Below are 27,281 nucleotides of genomic sequence, written 5' to 3' on the forward strand. Positions count from 1 at the left end.
TATTTAAGGTGGGTTTGACAAAGTTTTGTGTTTTTTTTTTTAAATCATATTTCTATTTGCTGTTAAAATATGGGCTGGCCTACTGTCATATTAAGAAAAAAAATAACAGGTTACAAAACACTATACAATTTGTCAAATTTGTCAAATCTCAAAATTTGTTTAAAAATGTTCCCACCCCCCACCATAGTACCTGTAAGGACTTATAACAAAATGTTAACAGTGGTTATCTCTTGGGGTGGTAGCATTAGGGAATAGTACACAGGGGACAGTAGTAGATAGGGGAGTGGAAAACCAATTAAATGTATTTTTAATAAAGGGGGAAAATACAGTAACAAAAGTGAAAAATATAGTTATTTAAAATGTGAACTCCAAGTGCATAAACTCCCTAGTAGCTATAAGGAAGTGTCTCATGTAGATGCAATACTGTCACAGTTTAAAGACAAATACAATCACAATACAGCACTCTTACGTATCTTCAACTCACTCATAAGGAACAGTCAACTGATTATTATCGTTATGTCAAGCAATCTTTAAAAGTACAGCCAATTTTTCAAAGAATCATGATAATGGGAGACAAAAAATACCAAGATATCTGGAATAATGGGAATTAATAAAACCATTTCAGATGGTAGTTTCCTTCCCTCTTCCCCCCGCCAGTCAATGAGCAGCCAAGTTCAAGTTTATAGATTATATCAAAAGAAACTATCACATAAACATTTGTCCTGAGGGTTCTGATTTTTAGAGCACTGAAAGTAAAAAGGCATGTACTTAATTTTCAGAATTATAAGATTTTTGAAATGTGTAAAAATTCCAAATGAACTTTTTAAAATAATCACCTTGGGAGGCTCTATTTATTCCAACAATGCTACTATTTGGCTCAAATCATTTGGGAAGTTTTTCTTTCATAATTACTTTCAAAGCAACTTAATATAAAGAAAATCACTCTCGAGAGCACCTGGGTGGTTCAGTCGGTTATGCAACCAATTCTTGATTTTGACTCCGGTCATGTGTCTCATGGCTTGTGACTTCGTGACCCACACTGGGTTCTGCACTAACAGTGCACAGCCTGCTTGAGATTCTCTCTCTCCCTTGAGAGATCCCTGCTTGAGATTCTCTCTGCCCCTCCCTCCCTTGCACTACCTCTCTCTCAAAATAAATAAACTTCAAAAAAAAAAATTATTCCCATGATCAGACAGTCACATTTTACTTTGGATATATCCCAAACTGGTGATTCAACTTGGTATGATATTCTAGTGGTTAAACTTAGCTCCAAAGGAACTTCTGGTCATTTCTTCTTTTTTTTTTTTTTTTTTTTTTTATGAAATTTATTGACAAATTGGTTTCCATACAAGTCATTTCCAAAAATCAAACTGACATTAAGAAGATAGTTTAAGTGGCTGTATTAGTATCTAAAGGTTATGACCAATAAGGTGTTCCAGGGTAGCACTGCTGAAAAAAAAAAAACAACAACATAAAATCCCCCATGGTGAATACTGTAAGATCAACATTTATTTGGATGACTAAATCATGTTTATTTTAAAATCAATAACAAATGCAAATCTCTAGCAGGTGACCGGTTTCTCTAGTTTCTCCACCTCTAACAGCCAGAGCACCTATTTGTGTCAGGAAATGTTTCAACCTTATAGACATTAAGTATTATTAATATCTTCATTTTATAGCTGAGACAACTTGCTCAGGGTTGCACAGAGAATTAGCGGAGAAGCTACAATTCATATCCAGAGACACTGATTCCAGGGTCAAGTCTGTGACTCAGTATGTCATGTGTCCTATAACCAATAAACACCCATCCCTACATTTAAAAAAGAGGAATATCATTTCCAAGTGGACCATTCAATGGCTACAGCGGACTCTACAGGGTACAGTTTACATATATCAGGTCCTCTCTGAATTGCTTCTGGACCCACACCTACAATTCATTATTAATACCTTTGAGTTCCACCCCAAATCTTCAGGAGAGTAAGCAGAAACAAGTCAATCAGCAAACAAGCATGAAAATCTGTGTACATTATATAAAATATTAAATGTTGACTTTCAAGTTTCTATCATTTTAAATGTTTAATTTAAAATTCAACTTTACTGAATAAGATTTTTCTCTGATAGCATTAAGTATATGGCTATCTCAATAATACACTGCTGGTAGGAATGTAAATCATTTTCTTGACAAATTTCTGTACTTTCCAAGTTTTTCCATTTTATAATTAGTGAGAAAAGTATTTTTCTAAAAAAAACTATTTTTCTAAAAGTATTTTTCCTAAAAATCCCAATAAACAATGAAATTTTGTAAATGGGAAATATTAATTTTTGGAATTTTTACTCAAAGAACATTAAGAGATTCAGAAAAATTTTTTAGGGGCGCCTGGGTGGCTCAGTCCATTAAGCGTCCAACTTCAGCTCAGGTAAATGATCTCATGGTTCGTGAGTTCGAGCCCCGCTCAAAACGTCAGGCTCTGTGCTGACAGCTCAGAGTGTGGAGCCTGCTTTGGATTCTGTGTCTCCCTCTCTCTCTGCCCCTCCCTCACTCATGCTCTCTCTCCCTCAAAAATAAACATTAAAAAAAATGTTTTTTAAAAATTTTTGAGATTTAGAAGATGCATACATTGTTCGTGTACATATCCCCAGGTAATTTTTAAATTCTTAGCCGAAGACACAAAATTCTTAGTGTCCTCCCCACTAAGGTATGATTTGAATCCTTGATCACAAAATTAGAAGAGACATCTGTAAATAAAAGATGTAGTATTTCACAAAACATGTAAATGAAAGAATTCAAAAAATAAATACCATTTTAAACCTGTAACTCTGTGATATTTACACAATTAGAAATAATCTAAAGGTAACATATTCAAACTTAATATTTTATTAAAAATCTTTGCTAAGCTTTGCATAATACACCTTTATAAATTACAATTTCAGACATCCTTAGCTATCAGTTATGCAAATCATCACGGCACTTCACTTTTTTACAATAAAATCTTTCCAACCTCAGTACCATTTTCTTCCACAGCAAAGATTGAGTGCTTCTGAGACAGAAATGCCAACACATAAAACACTTTCAAAAACTGAAGGGAGAAAAGGTAATAACAGGAACTGAATGCTGCAGTTTTTATTAAGATAACTATAGTGCTCTGTATGTGTCAAGTATCTTATTAGAAAAGTTAGACATAAGTACCTGCTGCTCCAGATTCTTGACTATAACTAATGGATGAAGAACGTATAGTTCTCAGACGTAAACTCTGGGCTCTCTCTTGCCGAGCAGCATCACAGGTCTGATTGGGGTGCCAAATTTGTTTACAGTGGTAGCAAAACTCTGTTCCACAGCCTTCTCGCCCACAAGTTAATTTTGGACAGCTAGCACATCCAAATGCTATCACAGCATATCTTCAAAGAAGAATAAAAACGATTTAAAATGTGACATAAAAGAAGAAATATTAAGTAAAACAATTAGCCAACTTCAGTGCTATTCCTGTTTTCTATTTATGCATGACCAAATAGTCATAAACTCTATCTCACCAATATAAAAGGGGGGGAAAAGTGAACAATTCATAAATGAAGACATACAAATGGTTCAAAACATTTTTAAAGTTCCATTGTTAACTAAGATGGCAAACTATATAGTTAACTTAATCCCAATTTTATAAAAATTCTATTAAATTAGTATAATATGCACACAGAAAACACTAGAAGGAAATACACCAAAAATCTTGACAGCCGTTTTGCTGGTATTAGAGTTCTAATTTTCTGTTTTATATATTTATACATTTCTTAAATTTTTTTTTTTTCAACGTTTATTTATTTTTGGGACAGAGAGAGACAGAGCATGAACGGGGGAGGGGCAGAGAGAGAGGGAGACACAGAATCGGAAACAGGCTCCAGGCTCTGAGTCATCAGCCCAGAGCCCGACGCGGGGCTCGAACTCACGGGCCGCGAGATCGTGACCTGGCTGAAGTCGGACGCTTAACCGACTGCGCCACCCAGGCGCCCCTATATTTATACATTTCTGACTTAAAAATTTTTTTTTAATGTTTATTTATTTTTACGCGGGGGAGGGGCAGAGAGAGAGGGAGACACAGAATCCAAAGCAGGCTTCACATTCTGAGCTGTCAGCACAGAGCCCCATGTGGGGCTCAAACTCACGACTTGTGACATCATGACCTGAGCTAAAGTTGGACACTTAACCGACTAAGCCCTATAGGCACCCCTATACATTTCTGATTTTTATAATTACTTGTTACTTTGAAAATCAGAAAAACAAAAATATAACCTATTTAAAATATGACTGTGAATGAGCTATACCTATAAGTGAATGGCAAACTGCCAATTCATAAGTTTTGTGATTATCTAGTATTTATGCATAAATTCTCATATTAATGTTTCTAAGGCACATGCTGAAAGTGCTCTTTGGTGCCGATGTCCTACCAAAAAGTACATAAACTTGAATTCTCAAGCAAAAAAAATTTTTTTCCACTTAAGATAAAAGACTGAGAATAGTAGATTCATGACTTGCCCCAATACCTATTCTCTAAGTTAATATTTTTGTCACTTTCATGTTTATTTTTGAAAGAGAGAGACGGACAGAGTGAGCGCGCACGTGAGCAGGGGAGGGCTGAGAAGGAGATATAGAATCCAAAGCAGGCTCCAGGCTCTGAACTGTCAGCACAGGGCCTGACATGGCGCTTGAACCCATGAGCCGTGAGATCATGACCTGAGCCGAAGTCAGATGCTTAACCGACTGAGCACCCCCCGATATTTTTGGCACTTTAATAATTTCTTATTTAAAATAAATTCTGGGCACTCTTGGACATTTATCCCAGAAAAATGAAAACTTATGTTCAAACAAGTACACAAATGTCTATAGCAGCTTTATTTGTAACAGCCAAAAACCAGAAACAGTTTAGATGTCATTCTTCAACAGGTCAATCAATGGTTAAACAAACTGGGGTGCATATATACCATGGACTGCTACTGGAGAACAAAAAGAAACTACTGATACACTTAACAACTCTCATAAATCTCTGGGGAATTATGCTGAATGAAAAAAGTCCGTCTCAAAGTTATATATACTGTATGATTCCATTTATACATTTTTGAAATGACAAAGTTTTAGAAATGGAAAACTGACTAGAGGTGGCCACAGGTTAAGGGATAGGGTAGAGGAGCCAACAGGGTGTGATACAGGTGGATGTATTTATAAAAGAACAACAGGTATATGACTAAATATACATACACACACCAGTAAGTACAAGTAAAACGGGGGGAATTTAAGATTGGTAGATTATATCAATGCCAATATCCTGGTTGTGATGTTGTCTTATAACTTTGTAAAATGGTACCACTGGGGCAAACTGTGAAGGATACACAGGATTTCTCTATTATTTCTTATAATTACACATGAATCTATAATTATCTCAATAAAAGTTTACAATAAAAAATGTTTAGGGGATTCTGGTTCTCTTTGAAAGAGACACAAACAAATCTTATTTATATATAAGAAGCTTTTGGGGCGCCTGGGTGGTTCAGTCGGTTGGGCGTCCGACTTCGGCTCAGGTCATGATCTCGCGGTCCGTGGGTTCGAGCCCCGCATCGGGCTCTGTGCTGACAGCTCAGAGCCCGGAGCCTGTTTCAGATTCTGTGTCTCCTTCTTTCTCTGACCCTCCCCTGTTCATGCTCTCTCTCTGTCTCAAAAATAAATAAATGTTAAAAAAAAATTTAAAAAAAAATAAGAAGCTTTGTAAATATCAAACATTTCCTTTTGCCTGGAAACTTAGGGGAGTTTCCAGGGTTCCTTTTGTTATTGGCAGTAAAATTTAAACAGTAACTGTCACTGAGATTTTTATTAAATTTCAAAATAATCTACAAAATTGTAAAGTTTTAATAGTCAAGAAGTTCCTCCACTTTTGGACCCTTTGCTTCCTTAATATCTTATATCTTACCCTTTAAACTTAAATTTTACAACTTAAATTCCATCTTATTTTTGATAGACCAATTCTGCAATTACCACTATCTATCATAAATATGTCCAAGCATGACTAACTCAAAGGTAATTTATGTATCAGCGTCAGGTAATTTAGCAAAGTTTAATTTCCTGAGGGCTTATTCATTGCATTCTCAATAAAAAGAAAAAAGTCCTCAAAGACTCTACACTTTCTCTTCTACAAATTATAACCCTAAGCAGTCTTTAAGGTAGTAATTTCACTGAAAAGGAAATGACCTTCTCTTCTAAAACTCTTTTCTAACCTAGCTTTTCTTGAAGGAAGGAAGAAAAGGGACACAGGGAAATCTCTGTGTGTATGCAGGGGACAATGATGCTAAGACTGACTGTTTTTTAAGGCCAGTCACAATTATAAAGGCAGAAGAAAAATTTAGGTTACCTGGTCCAAATTCCACTTCTACCCCCTATTACTGAATAGTTTCATGTAAATTACATCATCTCCCTACAACTAAGTTTTCCCAAAAATATAACAGGGACTCAAGAAGTTTGGCTTAGGCTCAGTAGTCACCCAAAATCAACTTCAGCTTTAGCCTTGATCTTTAGAATGCCAAATAAGCAATTCACCATTTCAGTGATATTTCTAGTATCTCTGCACCTGTGTTTGATTAATGACCATGTGATCATACAAGTTACTATCCTTTCTACAGCAATATAAATAATGTATGTCATTTTGGATTATTAGTATCTGAATATTCATTGTAAAATAACCATTAGTAGGCATTCTAGACAGAATAAAAATCTTATGGCTTTATATGGTGAAATTTTACTGGACAACTTAAGTATAAATGTACATAATGTTGGAAAAATAAAATGCAATAATTATTAGTGATGACTGTGAAAGCCAAATTTAGATACAAACTAAAGAACTTTCAAACAATTAAATAGGGAAACAGATTTACAGTTAATATGAACATTGAGAGTGCTATAACAGAATTTAGGAAGAATATAGCCTTTTTGAGTAAATAAGTATTTATAAAAAATATATGAGGTAGATGAACAGAAATTAGGTTATATCAGGGCGCCTGGGTGGCTCACTCGGTTAAGCATCTGACTCTTGATTTCAGCATAGGTCATTATCTCACAGTTGTGGGATCAAGCCTGGTATTGGACTCCACACTGAACATACAGCCTGCTTAAGATTCACTCTCCTTCTCTCTCCTTCTGCCCCTCTCCCCTGCTTGCACTCTAAAATAAATAAAATTAAATTTAAAAAAGAAATTAGGTTATATCGTAATTCTAACCTCGGTTGAAAGTTGTTCAGTATACTACTATATCACTAAATAAACCTTTAAGAATTGACATACTTTTTAATGATTTAAGCTATGAATCTTTTAAGAAAAAGTCCTTATTAGAGAATTCTTCACATTTTGACAAGAAGAATGAAAAACAGAATGTCAACTTTGCCATTTTAAAATTTCATGACAAGATGCAGTGTATGGGTGGCTCAGCCAGTTAAGCAACCAACTTTGGCTCAGCTGGTGAATCTCACGGTTCATGAGTTCGAGCCCCACATCAGGCTTTCTGCTGTCAGCACAGAGCCTGCTTCGGATCCTTTGTCCCCTACCCTGTCCTCTCTGCCCTTCCCCTAATTTCACATGTGCTGTCTCTCAAAAATAAACATTTAAAAAACAAAGTAAAATAAAATTTCATGACATGAGAATTTCCAAAATCTGATACAATATCCATGAAAACACAAAAGGGTATGAATGAAAGGGTATCCATGAAAACACAAAAACTGAGATCTCAAAATGCATTTTATTCTCAATAATCAAACTTCAAACAGCTTCATAAATTGCTTTAAGATGAAAATTCCTTACAGTTTTGAGTCTAAAGACTTAACCTTGTTGAAAATAACTGCTTATAAGTATTGAATATCTCTACTTAGAATTTTTTAAATATGCAGTATAATTATCAGGAGCAAACTAAACAGCTGACATGTAGACTAGTATCCTACAGTATGATGTCAAACACTTAACATTTGATTATTTTTTTAATTATTTTTTTAAATAAAATTTTATATTGGGGCACTTGGGTGGCTCAGTTAGCTGAACATCCGACTTTGGTCATGATCCCACAGCTCGTGAGTTCAAGGCCCGAGTTGGGCTCTGTGCTGACAGCTCAGAGCCTGGAACCTGCTTCAGATTCTGTCTCCCTCTCTCTCTGCCCCTCTCCCATTCGTGCCATGTCTCTCTCAAAAATAAACAAACATTAAAAAAAATTTTTTAGGGACACCTGGGTGGCTCAGTCGGTTGAGTGCCTGACTTAGGCTCAGGCCATGATCTCACAGTTCATGGGTTCAAGCCTGCATCAGGCTCTGTGCTGACAGCCCAGAGCCTGGAGCCTGCTTCAGATTCTGTGTCTCCCTCCCTCTCTGCTTCTCTCCTGCTCACGCGCTCGCGCGCTCTCTCTCTCTCGAAAATAAAATAAACATTACAAAAATTTTTAAAATTTTTAAATATAAAATTTTATATTTACTTTTGTATCCTCTAAGTTCATCACACCATAATTAGTGATATTTGACTTTGGCCTTGGAGCAATATTAATTTGACATCTGGTCATTTGGCATTTGTTGAAAATGTAGGTTAGATGCATCTCAAAAATTAGGATATAATACTAAAAAGAGTTGTGATACATAAATAAAACTGTGTGTGTGGTTATACAGGGAGAGCGAGAGGAGAGAAAGAGGTGGGGAGAAAGGAGGGAGATGGGGGGAAAGAATATGTTCATAGCACGTATGTACTCAAATATTAGAGATAAAGTAATAAGAAAAAGTATATCAAACTTGTTTTATGCTACTTCTCAGTATATTTTTTTAAAGGAAAAGCTAAGAAATCCAATTCCAGAACTAAACATTCACGTCCCATTCAATCTGTTCAAATCACAAAGAAAAATAAGTTTATCTTTCCTAATTCTGTTTTCATGAATGTATATTTTGATTAAAAGTTAAGGCAGTCTACCAGTTTTTTCTTATGTTAACAGTTATTGAGTACTTACTATATAAGTGTTCGTGTTCATACATATTCAGTCCTAATAATAACTTTGTTAGGCACATTCTATAATGCAGCAAGAATTAAATGTACCTAGCATTCACACGTTTTTGAAAGCAAAATGTTAGGCCTTTTGAAGATGATTTTCATTGTGTGGGAGCTGAACTTTTTTTCCATTGGAAAACAGCTCTCAAATTATAATGGAAGCCAATGGTAAAACTAAATATAAAATGCTTCCTTTAAAGAAAAATTTCAGGAGTCTCTCTGCTCTGATGCATTAAGTGTTATGTGGGAAAAGAACACCCTCAGATGTCAGAGATAAGTGAACAATACTAGTTAACTAAACATCTTTGGCTTGAACAGTATTCACATCTTGGTTTAAAAGATACTCCATTTCCTTCTACAATCCATTATTTAACTCAAGTCTTACTTTCCATCTCTATTCTTTCTACTTAAAATGTTTTTAAGTTTATTCACCCATTTTGAGAGAGCAAGAGAGAGCAAGCATGCAAGCAGGGGAAAGGGGGAGAGGGGCAGAGAGAGAGAGAGAGAGAGAGAGAGAGAGAGAGAGAGAGAGAATCCCAAGCAGGATCTGCACTGTGAGTGCAGAGCCAGATGTGGGACTTGAACTCACAAACCCAGGGGATCATGACGAGCTGAAATCAAGAGTTGGACGCTTTACTGAATGAGCCACCCAGGCACCCCCCTACTTAAAATGTTTAAGCCTCCCTATTTAGCAGGAGTGAAGGGATAGGAAGAAACGGGAAAGGTGCAAAGGGATTCGAATAGGGCAGTCTTTCCAGAAATATTTTCTGTTCACTGAATTGCTAACAGGAGGTCTATACTAACAAGTACTCAATGGTCAAGTTAGGAAAATGCTAAGCAGAATTACTTTTTCATTTTTTTTCTTTGTTAATCCTAGGACTTTCTAAAAAAATTTTTTTAACATATCAATGATCAGTAGACAGTGATTTCCAGAATTTATTTCACCATGATGTCTATTTCCTGGTAGAGTTTCGCAGTACTAGAGTTCTACAAATTACACTAATGATCACACTTAGGAAGTAGGGATACCAGCTAGGATAGTATAGTCTGTCTACAGCAAATTCCTCATGAAGGAACAAGTAAAAAGAACAACAGATATATTTCACATGAAATGTAATCCTAAGAAAGATATAATAGTCCCCAATAAAAATATTAAAAAATGAGAAAAAAGAAGAACGATTATCTAGGAATCAAAGATACATTTTTTGCCCCAAAAGTAAATTTTAACACAACCTTTAGAGAACAAAGAAAACATAATCACAAATACCCAAACTATTTGATCCAGATAAGGGGAAAAGTAAAATTTTGTATCAAAATCAACAGGCTCATGTTTCCACTTGCTAAAAGTTACTATTATTTTATGGAAAAGGAGTAACTTGCTTAATATATTTGGGAGAGTGTTTAGGTAATGTGAGGCTCATCTCCTGGTTCCCTCTTTCAGAAGCTGCTTACTTTCCTACAGAGGACGAATTCTGTTGTGCTTTCCACTACATGCTCCAGGGGAGGCTTACAGTTGTTGAGAACTGCCCAGACTATTTGGAGAAGTCAGTCTGATTTAGGAGTGAAGTGTAAGCAAGCTATTCTGGCTGCACATCTAAAGCCACATTCTTTAGTTAACTAATTAGTAGAGAGAGCTGACATGTCTCCTGTCATATCAACTTGGTTCTGAATGAAGGTTTGAGGGAACGTTTTTATTGATTCCCTTAAAACTCCATCAAAAATCTTAGTATCATAACAATGTCTGGTATAGCAGAAGTTTATACTGAATTACATAGCATTAAAATCTATCTAGATCAATTTTATGGTTAGGAAGAATAATTTAAAAAAGAGCAAACTCTCAGCTCAAGGTACTTTCAAACTCCCAGAATACTTTTATGAATGTCTATTCTAACAGATACAACTTATCACTAGTTATGAATTACAACTTCCACTGAAACATGGTTTACTCATGATGGTTCCCTATACACAAAACCTACTGTTTTCTAAGTCACATGTACTTGTTTCCTCTGGAGAAAATAAAAGTTGGATCTGTCCTCTGTATAAAATTTCTAAAAGGTCAGCCTACAAAAGCATTTCCAGCATGTCAAAAGATGGTCAAGTTATTTTTTATTTTTTTAATGTTTATTTATTTACTTTTGAGAGACAGAGAGAAAGCACAAGTGGGGGAGGGACATAGAGACAGGGAGACACAGAATCCAAAGCAGGCTCCAGGCTCTGAGTTGTCAGCACAGAGCCTGATGCGGGGCTCGAACCCATGGACCGTGAGATGATGACCTGAGCTGAAGTTGGATACTTAATGACTGAGCCACCCAGGTGTCCCAAAAGATGACCAAGTTATGGCTAAAACCTTTTTGTAGGATGGAAATAAGAGTTATATAGATATTAACTAAATTTAAAATATTTAAATATTAAAATTTGAGTTTAAAATATTGTTTAGTTGTTATAGCTCCATTTAAGTTTATGAACAGTATCCTCCACCACAATAATTATATAGAATAATTTAAATATCGGCCAGTTTGACACTACACAAACCTGATTATAGCTGATCACATTGCTTTAAAGTGTTTTATTGATGGTTCTTAAGATAGATGATTTATGTTTGTGGCATATAGTAAGATTGGTTCATTCAACAACTCTTTGTTGAGCATGGGGTTAACCAATGGTTACAAAGAAAAATCAAATATATATATATACACACACATACACACACACACATATATATTTTTGCCCTTGAGGGGCTCACAGACATTATTAAATCATTAATCATATTCTTCTATAATAAATGTTCCTATGTATTCAAAGCTCCCCATCAAAGTCAGAAGCACTCACCTGAGATAACAGGGATAATTTGTGCTGGTAGAAGGGTGGCACTGAAACAAGTGATGACCAAAACTGATATGCTCACTTTTTGCTATGTGCCTACAATGTATAAACCAGGCCTCCTGGGCAGAAGGTAATCAGATATTTTTACTCAACACAGGTTTTATGTTTTCCTTCCTAAGTGCCCCTCACCCCAACACTTCTTAGCCACGGTCAGATTTTTCTCTGAACCTGTACAGACTGCATGTTCTAGAAGCAGTCTGGCTAACTTCATCCTGGTTAAATCATAGCACACAGGTTTGGCTCCTTCTCAAGAGGAGTTTTTAGAAATACTATCTTTTAAACAAGCTTCATCTGTCCTGGCCCTCAGAAGAGTGGAAAGAATATTAGGTCAGAAACCCTGAGAGATCTCAAATAGAAACCAGGTCAAGTTTTCTTTATGCTCTGAGCTCAGGGCAGTATTTCTCAACGTGTGTTAAACTACATGTTTAAGTAAAATTAACGTTAGACACACAAAAGGGTTATATTGATAAATGTCAAATGCAAAAGAAAAAATTCATAACTTCACAAACAGCATTTCTAGAAAAAAGCCTTTCAAGTGTGTTGCACAATGAAAGGTATTAAATACTATATATGTGCCAATGGTCCTAGTTGCCTAAATATTTCTATGACTTACTGACAATCAGATATTTACCAGTATTCTTAACGCCAGATTTAAATAATAAATGGATTTTAAGTTAAAAAATGTCCTGGGGCACCTGATGGCTCAGTCGGTTAAGCGACCAACTCTTGATTTCAGCTTAGGTCATGATCTCGCAGTTTGTGAGTTTGAGCCCTGCATCGAGCTCTGCGCTGACAGTACAGGGTCTGCTGGGGACTCTGTCTCCCTCTCTCTCTATGCATCCCCTGCTCTTGTGTGTGCACTCTCTCTCAAAAATAAATAAAACATTAAAAAAAAAAAAGTCCTTCTGTGGATCCAAAGATTTTAGTAAGTTCTGAGAGGGCAGGGATTTTTGGGTTTTGTTCATTATTAAATCTCTACTACCTGGCACACAGATGCATTAAATATTTGAGTAGCTGTCTGACTTAAAAAAATTTACAGCAAAACTTAAGAAATGGACATGAGGAATGATAAATAAGAGCTATAAAATAGTTGTTGTGTGCTAGGAATTATGCTAATAATAAAATTAAAGATCTATCCCAATTCTTAACACAATAGGACAGAGATTCAAAATCAGATCTGTATATGCTCATGCTAAGTAAAAATGAAACTTTTAATGAGAGTTTATGTAGTATTCTATGCTTTCAAGTTTTTTTATGTTTATCTACTTTTGAGAGAGAGCGAGCGTGTGCACCCGCACGCACGAGCAGGGGAGGGGCAGAGAAAGAGGGAAACACAGAATGTGAAGCAGGCTCTAGGCTCTGAGCTGTCAGTACAGAGGCAGATGTGGGACTCAAACTCATGAACCCACGAGATCATGATCTGAGCTGAAGTCAGACACTTAACCAACTGAGCCACCCAAGTGCCCCTCTATGTTTTCAAAGTATACATATACATTTTAGGTTACTGGATGACATTTTCTACATAATGCAACCATAAAAGCCTACAGTGTAATCAAGTATATAAAATATGCTCTTAATCTTGAGAGACAGCATAAATCAAATGTAAATGAAAATACATACTTAAAAGTTATGTTGACATGTTTTCTTTGTCCTTTGTGGGTAAAATACTAACAACCACCAACCCAAAGTTAACTTATAGTCAATTTAATCAAGGCCAATTCTTTGTTAAACTTATATAACAATCAAGTGGTTGTTTTCCTAATAACAGAATCTATTAAAGTAGTTGTTTCTCTTATTTTATGATATTTATACTTGAGTTAACATTTAATTTCTCCAAAATATTTAGAATATTAAGCCATTTTACTTTTTTAACAATGAAGTCTCAATGAGAAGAAAATGGGTGAAAATAACCCAAAGTATGAAATATTTTTAAATTTTACTGAAAAATGTCACACATACAAAAAGGACTTATAAATGAATACTCCTGTATCTACCACACAAACTAAGAAAAGTATCAGTAGAGTGATCATATAATTAACAACCTAAACTGGAACATGTGAGAGCGGTGATGCTATTAAAAATTACACCAGTACAGTAAGTGTAAACTGAAACCACTGAGGGAAATCAGAACCCAAGGTTACCTCAGTTATCAGTGGCCTTAGAAGCCCCTTGATTGCCCCTTCAAATTCACATCTTCCTTTTCAATTGGTAACCATGAAACTCAATATAATTCATCCATTTTGCTTTTAATGAACAATTTTTTTCTTGTTTGCTATTACGAACCTTCTTAAATATGTCCCCTAACAAAATGTCTCCTGGTACACAAGAGTTTTTTCAAGGTATTTCACTAGGAGTGGATCTTTTAAGTTACAGGGTAAATGTGTATTCAATTTTAATAATAGTAATAATAATAATAATAATAATAATAATGGCAGTAGGTGAGCTACTCTTAGACATATGTTTTCTTTTGATTCAATTTTTTCCTTTTATTTATAAAACTTTCTTTTGTAACCTGTTTTGATTTTGTTTTGGTGTTATTACATGTGATGACGATCTATTTTTTTCCCCTCAAAGAGCTAATTTTCACAATTCTGTATGTTGAAAAATCAATCCTTTCCCAGTTTATGTTTCCCCTAAAATCAAGTTCTTATATAAACAAGAATCTGTGTCAGCCCTTCTATTGTGTTCTATTAGGTTGATACAATTGATATCTATTTGGACCACATGATCAGTCAACCCAGCACCAGAGAATATACCTATTTACTGACCAGAAAGTTTGTGCCCAGGATTTATGGTCTCAATCTCTTAGGGCCACAGATTCTGACACGTAAGCCTTTTAACTTATTCTATCACTTTCAGACTTTTTCTTTTAAATCTATTAAATGCTTGAAGGAACTTGTGAAGCACTTCTTACCCTGAGGTTCCATGAAAGATAAAAAACCATATTCTTTCTCCAGACAAAACACAATATATAGGCATATTCCTCACTATTTGAAGTCTTGCTATAGAAGTATTTGCTATAATGATGTGTAAAAATGTTTTTATAACCTAACATTTGCTGTCCAACTTAAGATCTAATGAACGTGCACACTTGCACCGTGAAACTGCACAGGAGTCCAGGGGACCAAGTGATACAACTGTATCCAAGCTGTTCTTCTCACAGGATAAAGCCTCCTGTTCAAGTTATTTAAAGGTATTGTTCATTACCCCTATTTTCTTCCCATCTTTTTCTTGAGAGTTTAATTCTTCATGGATCTCAGAGTTTGCTTCTGTCATATACCTGGAAGCACAGCCAACCTTGGCCCGGTTTAGATAGTTATCTTTAACATAACATTTTATTATTTATATTCTAGTACAAGCTCCCTGCAGTAGAGGGGAGCATAGTTCAAATCTGATAATAGTATTTCTGAGTCCTTCACACAACTAATAAGTTCATAAAATGTTCAATAATTAGGTAATATTTTTAATGCTTTGTATTACACTGAAATCCTTGGTAGACAGTTAAGTGCTAGTTATAACTGGGAAAACTGGCTGTGATTTGCACAGGCTGGCAACATATCATTACTTTTCTCATTTAAAATTATGGAATGCAATTGACTGATGAATAAAGAAGATGTGGTATACATATACAATGAAATTTTACTCAAAGATCAAAAAGAATGAAATCTTGCCATTTGCAACAACATTCATGGAACAAGAACATATGCTAAGTGAAGTCAGTCAGAGAAGACAGTATATGGTTTCGCACGTATGTGGAATTTAAGAAACAAAACAGATGAACAGGGGAAGGGATGGAAAATTAAGACAACAACACAGAGGAAGGCAAACCATAAGAGACTTAAATACAGAGAACAAACTGAGGGTTGCTGGAGAGGTGTGGGGTGGGAGGATGGGCTAAATGGGTGATGGGCATTAAGGAGGGCACTTGTTGGGATGAGCCCTGGGTGTTATATATAAGTGATAAATCACTAAATTCTATTCCTGAAGCCATTAGTACACTATAGGTTAACTAACTTGGATTTAAATAAAATTTAAAAAATAAAAAAAAAAAATATGGAATACAGGCTAAATGTAATCTGAAAATTTGCTACTCAACAAGCTTTCAATAATAGATTCGATTCAGACAATAAATCCTGAAACTTCATCTGAGAACTTAAACTCACATTCCACCCTCGTCTCTGATTATACCCAGATAATCTTGGAAGTTCTGGGTTTTCCCCAACTCTTACTTACAATCTCTGGTTTACTAATGGTATGCTAAATAACATCCGGTATTTACAGCTTTTGTTCTTCTTGAAAAACATATGACTGCTTGGGGCGCCTGGGTGGCGCAGTCGGTTAAGTGTCCGACTTCAGCCAGGTCACGATCTCGCGGTCCGTGAGTTCGAGCCCCGCGTCAGGCTCTGGGTTGATGGCTCAGAGCCTGGAGCCTGTTTCTGATTCTGTGTCTCCCTCTCTCTCTGCCCCTCCCCCGTTCATGCTCTGTCTCTCTCTGTCCCAAAAATAAATAAACGTTGGAAAAAAAAAAAAAAAACCACATATGACTGCTTATTCCTAGTTATAGCAACTGTACACAGTAAATGCTCTATAAAAAGAAAATGCTGTTAAACATAATGAAATACTGAAGCAAAATTATTATCAACGTTGAGAAAGTGGTACTTGTAATTAAAAACTTGAGGCAACTGAAGTATTATATAACCTCTAGATCTTGAGACTAGCAATACTGACGTAATACCAACATGTACACATGACACTATGGCACACATTAAGGTATCATGTGCATGTTTCAAAAGGATCAGTTGAGTTTATACAACCGAAATCCACCCCCCGCATGAAAGCAAACAAAATCCCTGATCATTTCATCTGTTCTACCAAAATAACCGTTTTTCCAAATGAATGGGGAAAATCAACTTTGCCCACAACTAGATCCTAGTATTCTATCATCTTATCCTTTTCTTCTGAAAATACTCTTAAGTGAGTATGTGAAGAGATACAATATAAAAATGAGTAAGAGAAGATTCTTGCCATTAGCATCAAAACACTGTGCCTGGCACATGGTATGTACTCAAATGCATGTTTGTCTTACTGAATGAATGAATTACCTGACATGTTAGGATTTTTGAGTAATAGCTAATTCTTGTTTTATCCACAGAAAAAATATTAAAGAAAAAACAAACAAAATCTTACCCACAATCTGGAGCCGGACACCACCTACAATCAGGATCTGCAACAAGCCACCGTCTAAGCATAAATTCTTCGTATTTTTCCATCAAGACATCATCACTTAATATCAAGCGAATATCATGGGGATTAAACCGTTCAGTACATTCTGGGCAACTGATATTAACTCTACTTTCAGATATTTCTATCCTTAGATATTGTCGTAAGCAATCCACACAAGATCTATGATGACAAGTCATTATCTCAGGAAATCTGTCCTTAGAATGCCGCAGAAGGCACAAAGGGCACTCTATAAAGTCTCCAATTTGTTTGCTGAGAGAAGTTAATCCATTGTCAGAGGAGGTATTTGTAGAGAAAATGGAGTTCTTATCAGTACACATTTCAGAATGTATACTTTCAATGCTCGCAATTCCATCCACCCCGCCATTTAGCTCCCTTGATTTACGTTTGTTATCCTTTTTTCTCCGAAACAGAGAGCCTATTGAAATTCTTCTCTTTTTGGGTGCCTTTTTCACTGAAGGCAAGCTCACAGATGAGGCAGAAGACTGAAGATCACGATCTGAACCCATTTGCCGATGTAAACTCATGTCTAAAATGCTCATTAGAATTGAGTCAGGGTCTGTGTTTACACACAGCCCTTCATTATATTTAGAGATAAAACCTATTTCTTGTTCTTGCATTCAGATTAAGTCATGATGTAAGAAAATCCTACTTGGTTCCTTCGGTGAATTCTTGAAACAGCTGGACTTACAGAAGATGGTAATCATAGATGTTCTGAAAAACAAAACACAACACCAATATCATTTTACTGTATTCTTAGTCTGCATGTTTTTCTTAATAAACTTACAACTTTACTATAAAATTTCAAGCCAGTATGTTATTTATTTTTTAATTTTTTTTCAACGTTTTTTATTTATTTTTGGGACAGAGAGACAGAGCATGAACGGGGGAGGGGCAGAGAGAGAGGGAGACACAGAATTGGAAACAGGCTCCAGGCTCTGAGCCATCAGCCCAGAGCCTGACGCGGGGCTCGAACTCACGGACCGCGAGATCGTGACCTGGCTGAAGTCGGACGCTCAACCGACTGCGCCACCCAGGCGCCCCTAGCCAGTATGTTATTTAATCATTACATTGTTTTTTTTAATAAGGCCAATTTAGTGAGAAGTCTACACAAGAATGTAATATAGAATGAATGTTAAAAAAAGTATATTCTTTAATCTTGATTAAAAACTCTAGATTTGAGCTGACCTTGTCATTTTTGAAATCTGATAAAAAAATTTTCATCATTTTCACTCAGACCTCATGATTCCCCAATGCTTTTCAGAGTTTTTGTGAACTGACAATAACATATTCACACAAATACAAAGGATTAAGTATAGCTTATACACTCTTGAAGAGCAAAGTGTGTGTGTGTGTGTGTGTGTGTGTGTGTGTGTGTGTGTGCATGCTCTTACCCTGCCAGATGTAATGACTTTTAAAGTTACAGTAATTAAGATGACATAGTGGTTACATCACACAAGGCTGGATACAAAGACCAATAGCAGACAGTCCAGAAAAAAAGTCTCAATTCCACTTGGTTCACACATCTAAGCATGAAAAGTAAAACTGCAAAGTTTCTAGAAGTCAATAGAAGACAATATTTCAGTGAAAAGATTTCTTCAACAGAAAAGTACTAACCATAAAAGAAAAGACTGACAAACTGTGGAGTGTAATAAACTCAAAAGGTAGTATTAAGGGAGTGGGACTACACATTTGCCACATATAATAAAGGATCAGTACCCAGAATATGGAAAGAATACTTACAAATCAATAAGTCAAAACAGATAATTAAGAAGAAAAATGGAGAATGTGTGCCTGGGTAGCTCATTTGGTTAAGGCTCTGACTTGATTTTGGCTCAGGTCATAATCTCATGGTTCATGAGTTGGAGCCCCATATCAGGCTCCATGCTGACAGTGAGGAGCCTGCTTGGGAGTCTCTCTCTCTCCTCTCTCTGCCCCTCCCCTGCTGGTGTGCATATGCATGCTCTCTCTCAAAATAAAATTATAAAAAAGAAAAATGGGCAAGGGACTTAACAGAAACTTCACAGAAGGATATGAACAGTGTCAACATCATTTGTCATCAAGGAGGTGAATATTAAAGCCATGTTGAGATACACACCCAGTAGGATGGCTAAAATTCAGACTGACATTTCCAAGTATTAGCAAAAGGGTGCCTGGGTGGCTCAGTCAGTTAAGCATCCAACTCTTGATTTCAGCTCAGGTCATAATCTCATGGTTCATGGGTTCTAGCCCCATAATGGGCTCTGCATTGATGGCGCAAAGCCCGTTTGGAATTCTGTCTCCCCCTCTCTCTGCCTCTTTCTCTCAAAATAAATAAATAAATAAACAAACAAACAAACATTAAAATAAAAAAAAATTATTAGCAAAGATGTGGATTGCTGGTGGGAGTGTAAAATGGCACAACTACTTTGGAAAACTGTTTAACGGTATCTAGCAAATTTGAACATATAGATAACTCTATCACTCAATTATACTACTAGAAATAACTGCACAAAAAAATGAATGCATACACACATCAAAAGATATACATAACAATACTAATAGCAGCATTAGCTATAGTAAACCAAAATACTAGATGCAAACCACACTTCCAACAGTAGAATAAGTTGTGATATATTCACATTCTAGTATATTAGAAATCAGTGAAAATGAACAAAATACAGCTTCACACAAAACAAGAATAAATCTCACACAAAAGAAGGCATACTGTATGTTTAATTCTACTTAAATAAACTTCAAAAACAAGCAGAGCTAATATGATGATAGAAGTCAGGATTATAGCTACCCTTTGTGAGGAGGCACAAAGGGAACTTTGACATACGTAGTGGTTACAAATATATGTTCTCTTTGTGATAAATCACTGACCTACAAATCATGTTTAATATACTTTATTGAATGACTGTAAAAAAAATAAAGAAGCTTCCTGAGATGATATCTACACATATCCTTGAGAAAGTCACACTGATTTCCCAACATAAAATATAGAAAAACATTTCACTCAGATGAACTTTATTCTTGTCCATCAATTTTTATTTTACCATTATTTGCAGCATTCTCTGCTAATTCTGAGGAAAATACAGGGTTTAAGAGTAGGTTTTACCAAAATTTTCTGCATATTTTCTTCTTTGTATGTTATTTTATCTTGCGTCTGAAAATGCCTTCTGTACTCCACAGTGCAATATATTTATCATAGAACAGTACAGAGGGAATCTATCTTGGGGAACATATCCTAAGAATTTATCATTTAAAACAGTAAACCAATGGTACTTAATCAGGATCACCTGGGAAATTTTTCAAAATATATACTTTAAGAACTTGATAGCCATATAATTTTTTATCCAAAAGAGAATTTTGTAAGAGTGAATAGAAGCACTCTTAATATTTAAACTAGGATAACAGGGGCAAACTGGAACATGTGTTCATCATATTTAGGAAATCCTAAAATATTGTGCAAATACACAAATATGCCTCAAAGAGAACATAATCTGAATACTAAACCTTTAATATTTCTATATGGTAAAAAATACTATAAAGTAGAAAGACAATATATTAGAAAAACATACATAACAATAAACAAATTTCCCCACTACACAAACAGCTTTTACACTTAAGAAAAATGCATATTCTGATAGCAAAATGAGCAAAGATACAAGGAAGATGTTTAGAGAAAAAAGAAGTACAAAAATTAGAAAGATAGGATACAATTTTTAACAATAATCACAACTAAAGAAATGAAAATTAAACATTAGATACCCTCTTTATGCACATTAGATTGACAGATTGTAACGGGTTGGTGAGTGTGTACGGAAAGAAGCATCTATGTTAGGAGGAGTGCAAGCAAATCAGCACAATTCTAGGGAACCAATTGGCATTTTCTATTAAACTTCAAAACGGAAATATTCTTAGGCCAGCAATCCTACATGTAAAACTTATCCTTCAGAAAATAAAAGGACACAGGCATGCAAAGACAGTATGCAAAGAAATTCACTGCAGCCTAGTTGATAGAAGCAAACAAAACAAGACCAAAAAACCCACACAAAATCTGAAAATAACTTAAATGTCTAACAGGGGACATGTAAACATAAATGAACCAACCACAATTTATGTGCAATGATATGGAAAGCTCTCTATATATAATGCTGAGTGCATAACTGCAAAACAGTGTGTGTAATGTGAACACATTTGTGGAAAAAACACTCACACAGGCTTACATATACATACATAATTTCTGGAAAAATGTTAAGAAATCATTAACAATGGTTACCTTGTAGAGTACAATCTAGTATTGACTTTCTGCCTTCTGCAGAGCTTAAAACTGTATCATGAGCATCTACTACTTAGAGTTAAGAAACTGAACCCCACAAAAAAAACAACAAAAAAACATATTTGCCCTACAGCTAACCAATCAAAAATAGGATGGGGTCCAGAGTTCACCTGTTTTATATTTAGTCAGTAATTCAGTGGCATACTCTGATGAAGAACCACTAATACTAAGGAGACTTACTTAAAACACTCTCACTTAAAAACAAAACTCCATAGGCCTAAGCCTCCTAAACAAGGCTTCTTATCTTTCATTATTTTAGGTACAAAAAAACCCAAAAGTTCCATTAAAAACAACTGCTTAGTTTATTAGTCATTGTCAGCCTATGGGGTTATAGTGAGGTACCCCTTAACCTATGGTATAGAGATGACAAGAAAGACTTACTTAAAAATCTACATAATTTAATGACTATCTTTCTGGAGAAATAATCCACAGAAGTATCTATAAGCATGTGACTGAAGAGTATTAGGAATGCCTCAGTCAAGGGAACTTTGGCTAACTTGGGATTTCTAAGACTGCACCCTAAACCACTAAAAGAAGAAAAGAAAGTACTACAGAAATTCTGCCAATTTGGACAGATGACAGAATGTGTGAAATTAAAAAAAATTTTTTTCAGTGACTCAGGAACTTATTTTTAGAAAAAGTCAACTTCACTCTCCAGTGAAAAATAAAAACCTATTATTTGCATCATTTAATATAGTACCATTCTTTTTGAACTCAACTTTTTATTTTTTTGATGTTTAATTTTTTGAGAGAGAGTGCAAGCCGGGAAGGGGCAGAGAGAGAGGGAGACACAGAACCCAAAGCAGGCTCCAGGCTCTGTCAGCACAGAGCCTAATGTGGGGCCAGAACTCACCAGCCATGAGATCATCACCTGAGGTGAAGTTGGATGCTTAACTGACTGAGCCACCCAGGCACACCATGAACTCAACTTTTAAAAGAAAACTATTGGGGGCACCTGCATGGCTCAGTCCACTGGGCACTGGACTCTTGATTTTGTCTCAGGTCATGATCCCAAAGTCGTGGGTTGAGCCCAACATGTGCCTCTGTGCTGAGCATGGTGCCTGTTTAAGATTCATATTCTCTCTCTCTCTCTCTCTCTCTCTCTCTCTCTCTCTCACACACACACACACTCTTTACAATAAAATAAAAAAGGTGCCTGGATGGCTGTCAGTTGAGTGCTGGGCTCTTGATTTTGGCTCAAGTCATGATCTCACAGTGCATCAGGCTCTGTCCTGACAGTGTGGAGTCAGCTTGAGATTCTCTCTGTCCCTCCCCTCCTCGTACTCTCTCTCAAAATAAACTTAAAAATAAAAGATTTACAAAAAGAAATAAACTATCAACTATAGGAATCTGCATTATGTTCTGCCTCATAAATTCACATTCCATTAAAAAAAATTACTGAGTTTTTAATGAATAGACACTCCTCTAAAGAAGACATCCGATGGCCAACAGGCACATGAAAAGATGTTCAGCGTCGCTCCTTATCAGGGAAATACAAATCAAAACCACACTCAGCTATCACCTCACGCCAGTCAGAGTGGCCAAAATGAACAAATCAGGAGACTATAGATGCTGGAGAGGATGTGGAGAAACGGGAACCCTCTTGCACTGTTGGTGGGAATGCAAATTGGTGCAGCCGCTCTGGAAAGCAGTGTGGAGGTTCCTCAGAAAATTAAAAATAGACCTACCTTATGACCCAGCAATAGCACTGCTAGGAATTTATCCAAGGGATACAGGAGTACTGATGCATAGGGGCACATGTAGCCCAATGTTCACAGCAGCACTCTCAACAACAGCCAAATTATGGAAAGAGCCTAAATGTCCATCAACTGATGAATGGATAAAGAAATTGTGGTTTATATACACAATGGAATACTACGTGGCAATGAGAAAAAATGAAATATGGCCTTTTGTAGCAACGTGGATGGAACTGGAGAGTGTGATGCTAAGTGAAATAAGCCATACAGAGAAAGACAGATACCATATGGTTTCACTCTTATGTGGATCCTGAGAAACTTAACAGGAACCCATGGGGGAGGGGAAGGAAAAAAAAAAAAAAGAGGTTAGAGTGGGAGAGAGCCAAAGCATAAGAGACTGTTAAAAACTGAGAACAAACGGAGGGTTGATGGGGGGTGGGAGGGAGGAGAGGGTGGGTGATGGGTATTGAGGAGGGCACCTTTTGGGATGAGCACTGGGTATTGTATGGAAACCAATCTGTCAATAAATTTCATATATAAAAAAAAAATTACTGAGTTTTTAAAACAAATGGTTGGGTTGCTGGCAGGAAAAAGAAGGAAAAAATATGTTGTATACCATAATGCCATTACAGGGATGCCTGGGTGGCGCAGTCGGTTAAGCGTCCGACTTCAGCCAGGTCACGATCTCGCGGTCCGGGAGTTCGAGCCCCGCGTCGGGCTCTGGGCTGATGGCTCAGAGCCTGGAGCCTGCTTCCGATTCTGTGTCTCCCTCTCTCTCTGCCCCTCCCCCATTCATGCTCTGTCTCTCTCTGTCCCAAAAATAAATAAACGTTGAGAAAAAAAAATTTTTTTTAAAAGTGCTTTTTATTTGTGTCTTGATTCAAACCTCACTACCCTATAGAATAGGTATTATTAACCTTATTTGATAGACAGGAAAACTGAAGTTCAGACAAAGTAAATATTGCAAGGTTAGTAAATGATAGGGTTGGGGTTAAATTCAGGTCTTCTGACATCTCAGCCTCAGTACCATCATCAGCCTACAGTTGCCTTCATGAAACAACTTCTCCAGGCGCTATCAGGATATACAAAATTATCTCAGAAAATGAAAGACAATTACATCTTGTATATCATCCAGGGCCAGTCTTAACTATCATCCTTCAACTCCATGTCTCATTCAAGCCATTCTCCCGTTCTGAAATGCCACTCCCTTTTCTCTCCTCCTAATCAAACTGTACTCCACTTTTATAACTCAGATGAAACTTTATTTTGTTCACTTTTTCTTTCCTGATTATCTTTAAGTTTTTAATAAGGTTTTTAAAAAAATTTTTTTAATGTTTATTTCTGAGAGAGAGAGAGAGAGAGAGAGAGAGAGAGAGAGAGATCGATCGAGACCATGAGTGGGGTGTGGGGGCAGAAAGAGAGGGAGACATAGAATCCAAAGCAGGCTCCAGGCTCTGAGCTGTCAGCATAGAGCCCAATGTGGGGCTTGAAACTCACAAACCATGAGATCATGACCTGAGCTGAAGTTGGATGCTTAACAAACTTAGCCACCCAGGCACCCCTAATAAGGTTTTTAAGGTAGAACTTGAATATTTGTTTTTTTAACACAACAGAGCCAAGATGGTGTCATGAACATAAACATAAATCATGAAGAAATGCCAAATGAGTGTTTCTTAAAATGATACAATGTCACTGAAGTGATATTCCCCCACCCCCAATTGTTATTCCTAGGCACATATGTCTTCTTTTTTTTTTTTTTTTTAAGTCCAATTAGTTCAGGCACCTGGGTTGCTCAGTGGGTTAAGTGGCTAACTCTTGATTTCGGCTCAGGTCACGGTCTCACAGTTTCTGGTATTGAGTCCCACGTTGGGCTCTGCACTGACAGCAGGGAGCCTGCTTGGGATTCTCCTTCTCCCTCTCTCTACCCCTCCCCTGCTCATACTCTATCTTTCTCAAAATAAGTAAAATAAAAGAAAAAGTTCAATTAGTTCATATTAGGTCTACAAAGAGAAATATCAGGTCTCCTGGATTAAATACATAATAATTTATACATAAAAGCCGAGATGTTTACATGGTACAACACCATTTCAGAGCAGGAACAGAAGATGAATGACAGTAAATGTACTAATGATATAATCTGAAATATACCCAACTCCTAATAATCCCCAATATTGGAAGCTCTTTACTATCTATCACAGGATTTGTCAAGTTGTAATGCACTGATGATATAAAGCAGAGAGGGGGAAAAGATAACTGAGGTGGGGCTCCATAATAGTACGGTAATTGGTGTAGTAGGAATATCCAAAATAAAAGTAGGGATCTGTAATTAAAAATGCTAGAAGAGGTTAGCTACTGAAATAGAAAACAATAATAAAATACAGGTAGACCCTAAATTATGTATTTTCACTTAAGTATCTATAATCATAATCATTGTCACACCAATGGCACAAGGAATTCCTGTCACCTGTTAATTAAGCTATGAGAAATGTCTCCTTTCCCTCTTTTTCAGTCTAGCATAACTGACAAGTAACCAAGATTGCCAGTTGCTGCTGCATACTCATGCCCCTGAAGAAAATGGTTGGAGAATTAGTTTTATCGCAGGCAAATGAGCCCCAATCTTAACCTTTTAATGCACTTCAATGGAAGAGTATCACCCAAGACTGGTATTGGGAAGGACAAAGATCTGCGCTTGCTTATCTAACCTTCCCTAGTCCAGTGTTTATACTCCTGTAAAGTCAACACCATTTGATTCTTAGTTTTTTCTACCTCTTGGGAATACGTGAGGAATTATGAAATAGGAATGACCCAAAACAAAGATATTTCTACCAACATGTGTCAAAGCTTTGTAGACTAAAGATTTAGTAAAAGTGCTGATAACTTTGTACTGACTCATAAAATACATCTAATTTGGTACCACACTATTTTTTTATACTTTCTAAAAAGTACAGAAATTAAGCATTCCAGATGAAGTTCCTAATCAATAATTATAATACCATTTTAAATGAAAATATGTACCATATATATTTTTTAATGTTTTATTTATTCTTGAGAGAGAGAGAGAGAGTGCACGCACATGAGCAGGGGAGGAGCAGAGCAAGAGAGGGACACAGAATCTGAAACAGTCTTCAGGCTCTGAGCTGTCAGTACAAAGCCCCACGCGGAGCTCGAACTCACAAGCTGTGAGATCATGACCTGAGCCAAAGTCAGTTGCTGAGCCACCCAGGCGCCCCTACCATATTTTAAACACTCAATTTATAAACACAGGATAGATAAGAACAATCAGAAGGCTCAAATTCATACAAATAGTAGTCCATGGTTTTAAGAAAAGCTGTATGTATCAGTCAGGGTCCTGGCAAAAACAAAGCATTCTCAAGGAAGTATCTGAAGTTCACATTTTAACAAGTGTGGGCAGGGTTAAAGGAACCAAAAAGGGATGGAAACTATTCAGGAACCCACTGCCACCCTTTGGAATGAAGGGGCAGAAGGAAGCAATTACCGAAGAGCTGTGCAACAGCAACTGAAAGAATAATATCCAGCTTCTCTCTCTGGCTTTCCAACATCCTGCCAATGCCTCACATTGGCTAAGTCCAACAAAGGAGTCCAAACAAAAGGTAGTCTTTAGAAGAACTCCCTCTGGGGCACAGAGCAAGGCAGAGAAGGGTTAAGAGTGGATCTGGAGGGGCAAACAAACAAACCCAGTACTGGATATATAAAGAAGAGAATTTTGGAGTCAAGACCTGGTTAACTGTGTTTAGTCATAAAATCCCTGCATAAGGTACATTGCTGAGTCTGTGATCTCCACTACAAATAGATGTTAGGAGAATAAAGTAGACATATGCTAAAAGTACCTAACAAAACCTGGCACTACACTAAACGTTAGTATACTAAATGAAGTGAAATGAGAGACAACTTTGTATTCCTAGTACCTAACACAATGTGTAACTTATAGCAGATGTCTAATAAACTTTGACTAAATTATGATGCAGAGTACACATAAGAAATGAGGAACTGAGGATTCTGTTCATGTCTTTACCTTTGATTTGCTATCACTGTATGCTCCGTATATCAAGGGATACAGCTTCTTATATACAGCTTTT

The 27,281-nt window shown here is 36.4% G+C and overlaps 1 protein-coding gene across 2 annotated transcripts in view; it reads right to left on the reverse strand.

Moving 5' to 3' along the window:
* RNF19A (ring finger protein 19A, RBR E3 ubiquitin protein ligase) overlaps positions 1-27,281 on the reverse strand; it is a 57,143-nt gene that overhangs the window by 15,193 nt on the left and 14,669 nt on the right. Inside the window, exons 1-3 of one of the 2 annotated variants that reach the window (XM_047842276.1) lie at positions 26,681-26,700; positions 17,110-17,877; positions 3,188-3,396 (exon numbers count right to left, since the gene is read on the reverse strand). In XM_047842276.1, coding sequence (XP_047698232.1) covers positions 3,188-3,396; positions 17,110-17,783 — 883 coding nt within the window. In that variant the 5' untranslated portion in view covers positions 17,784-17,877; positions 26,681-26,700. Of the gene's footprint in view, positions 1-3,187; positions 3,397-17,109; positions 17,878-26,680; positions 26,701-27,281 lie in introns of those variants that run through there. The other variant, XM_047842275.1, reaches the window with a different exon arrangement.

This window comes from Prionailurus viverrinus, chromosome F2, assembly GCF_022837055.1.
Source record: "Prionailurus viverrinus isolate Anna chromosome F2, UM_Priviv_1.0, whole genome shotgun sequence".
Lineage (NCBI taxonomy): Eukaryota > Metazoa > Chordata > Mammalia > Carnivora > Felidae > Prionailurus > Prionailurus viverrinus.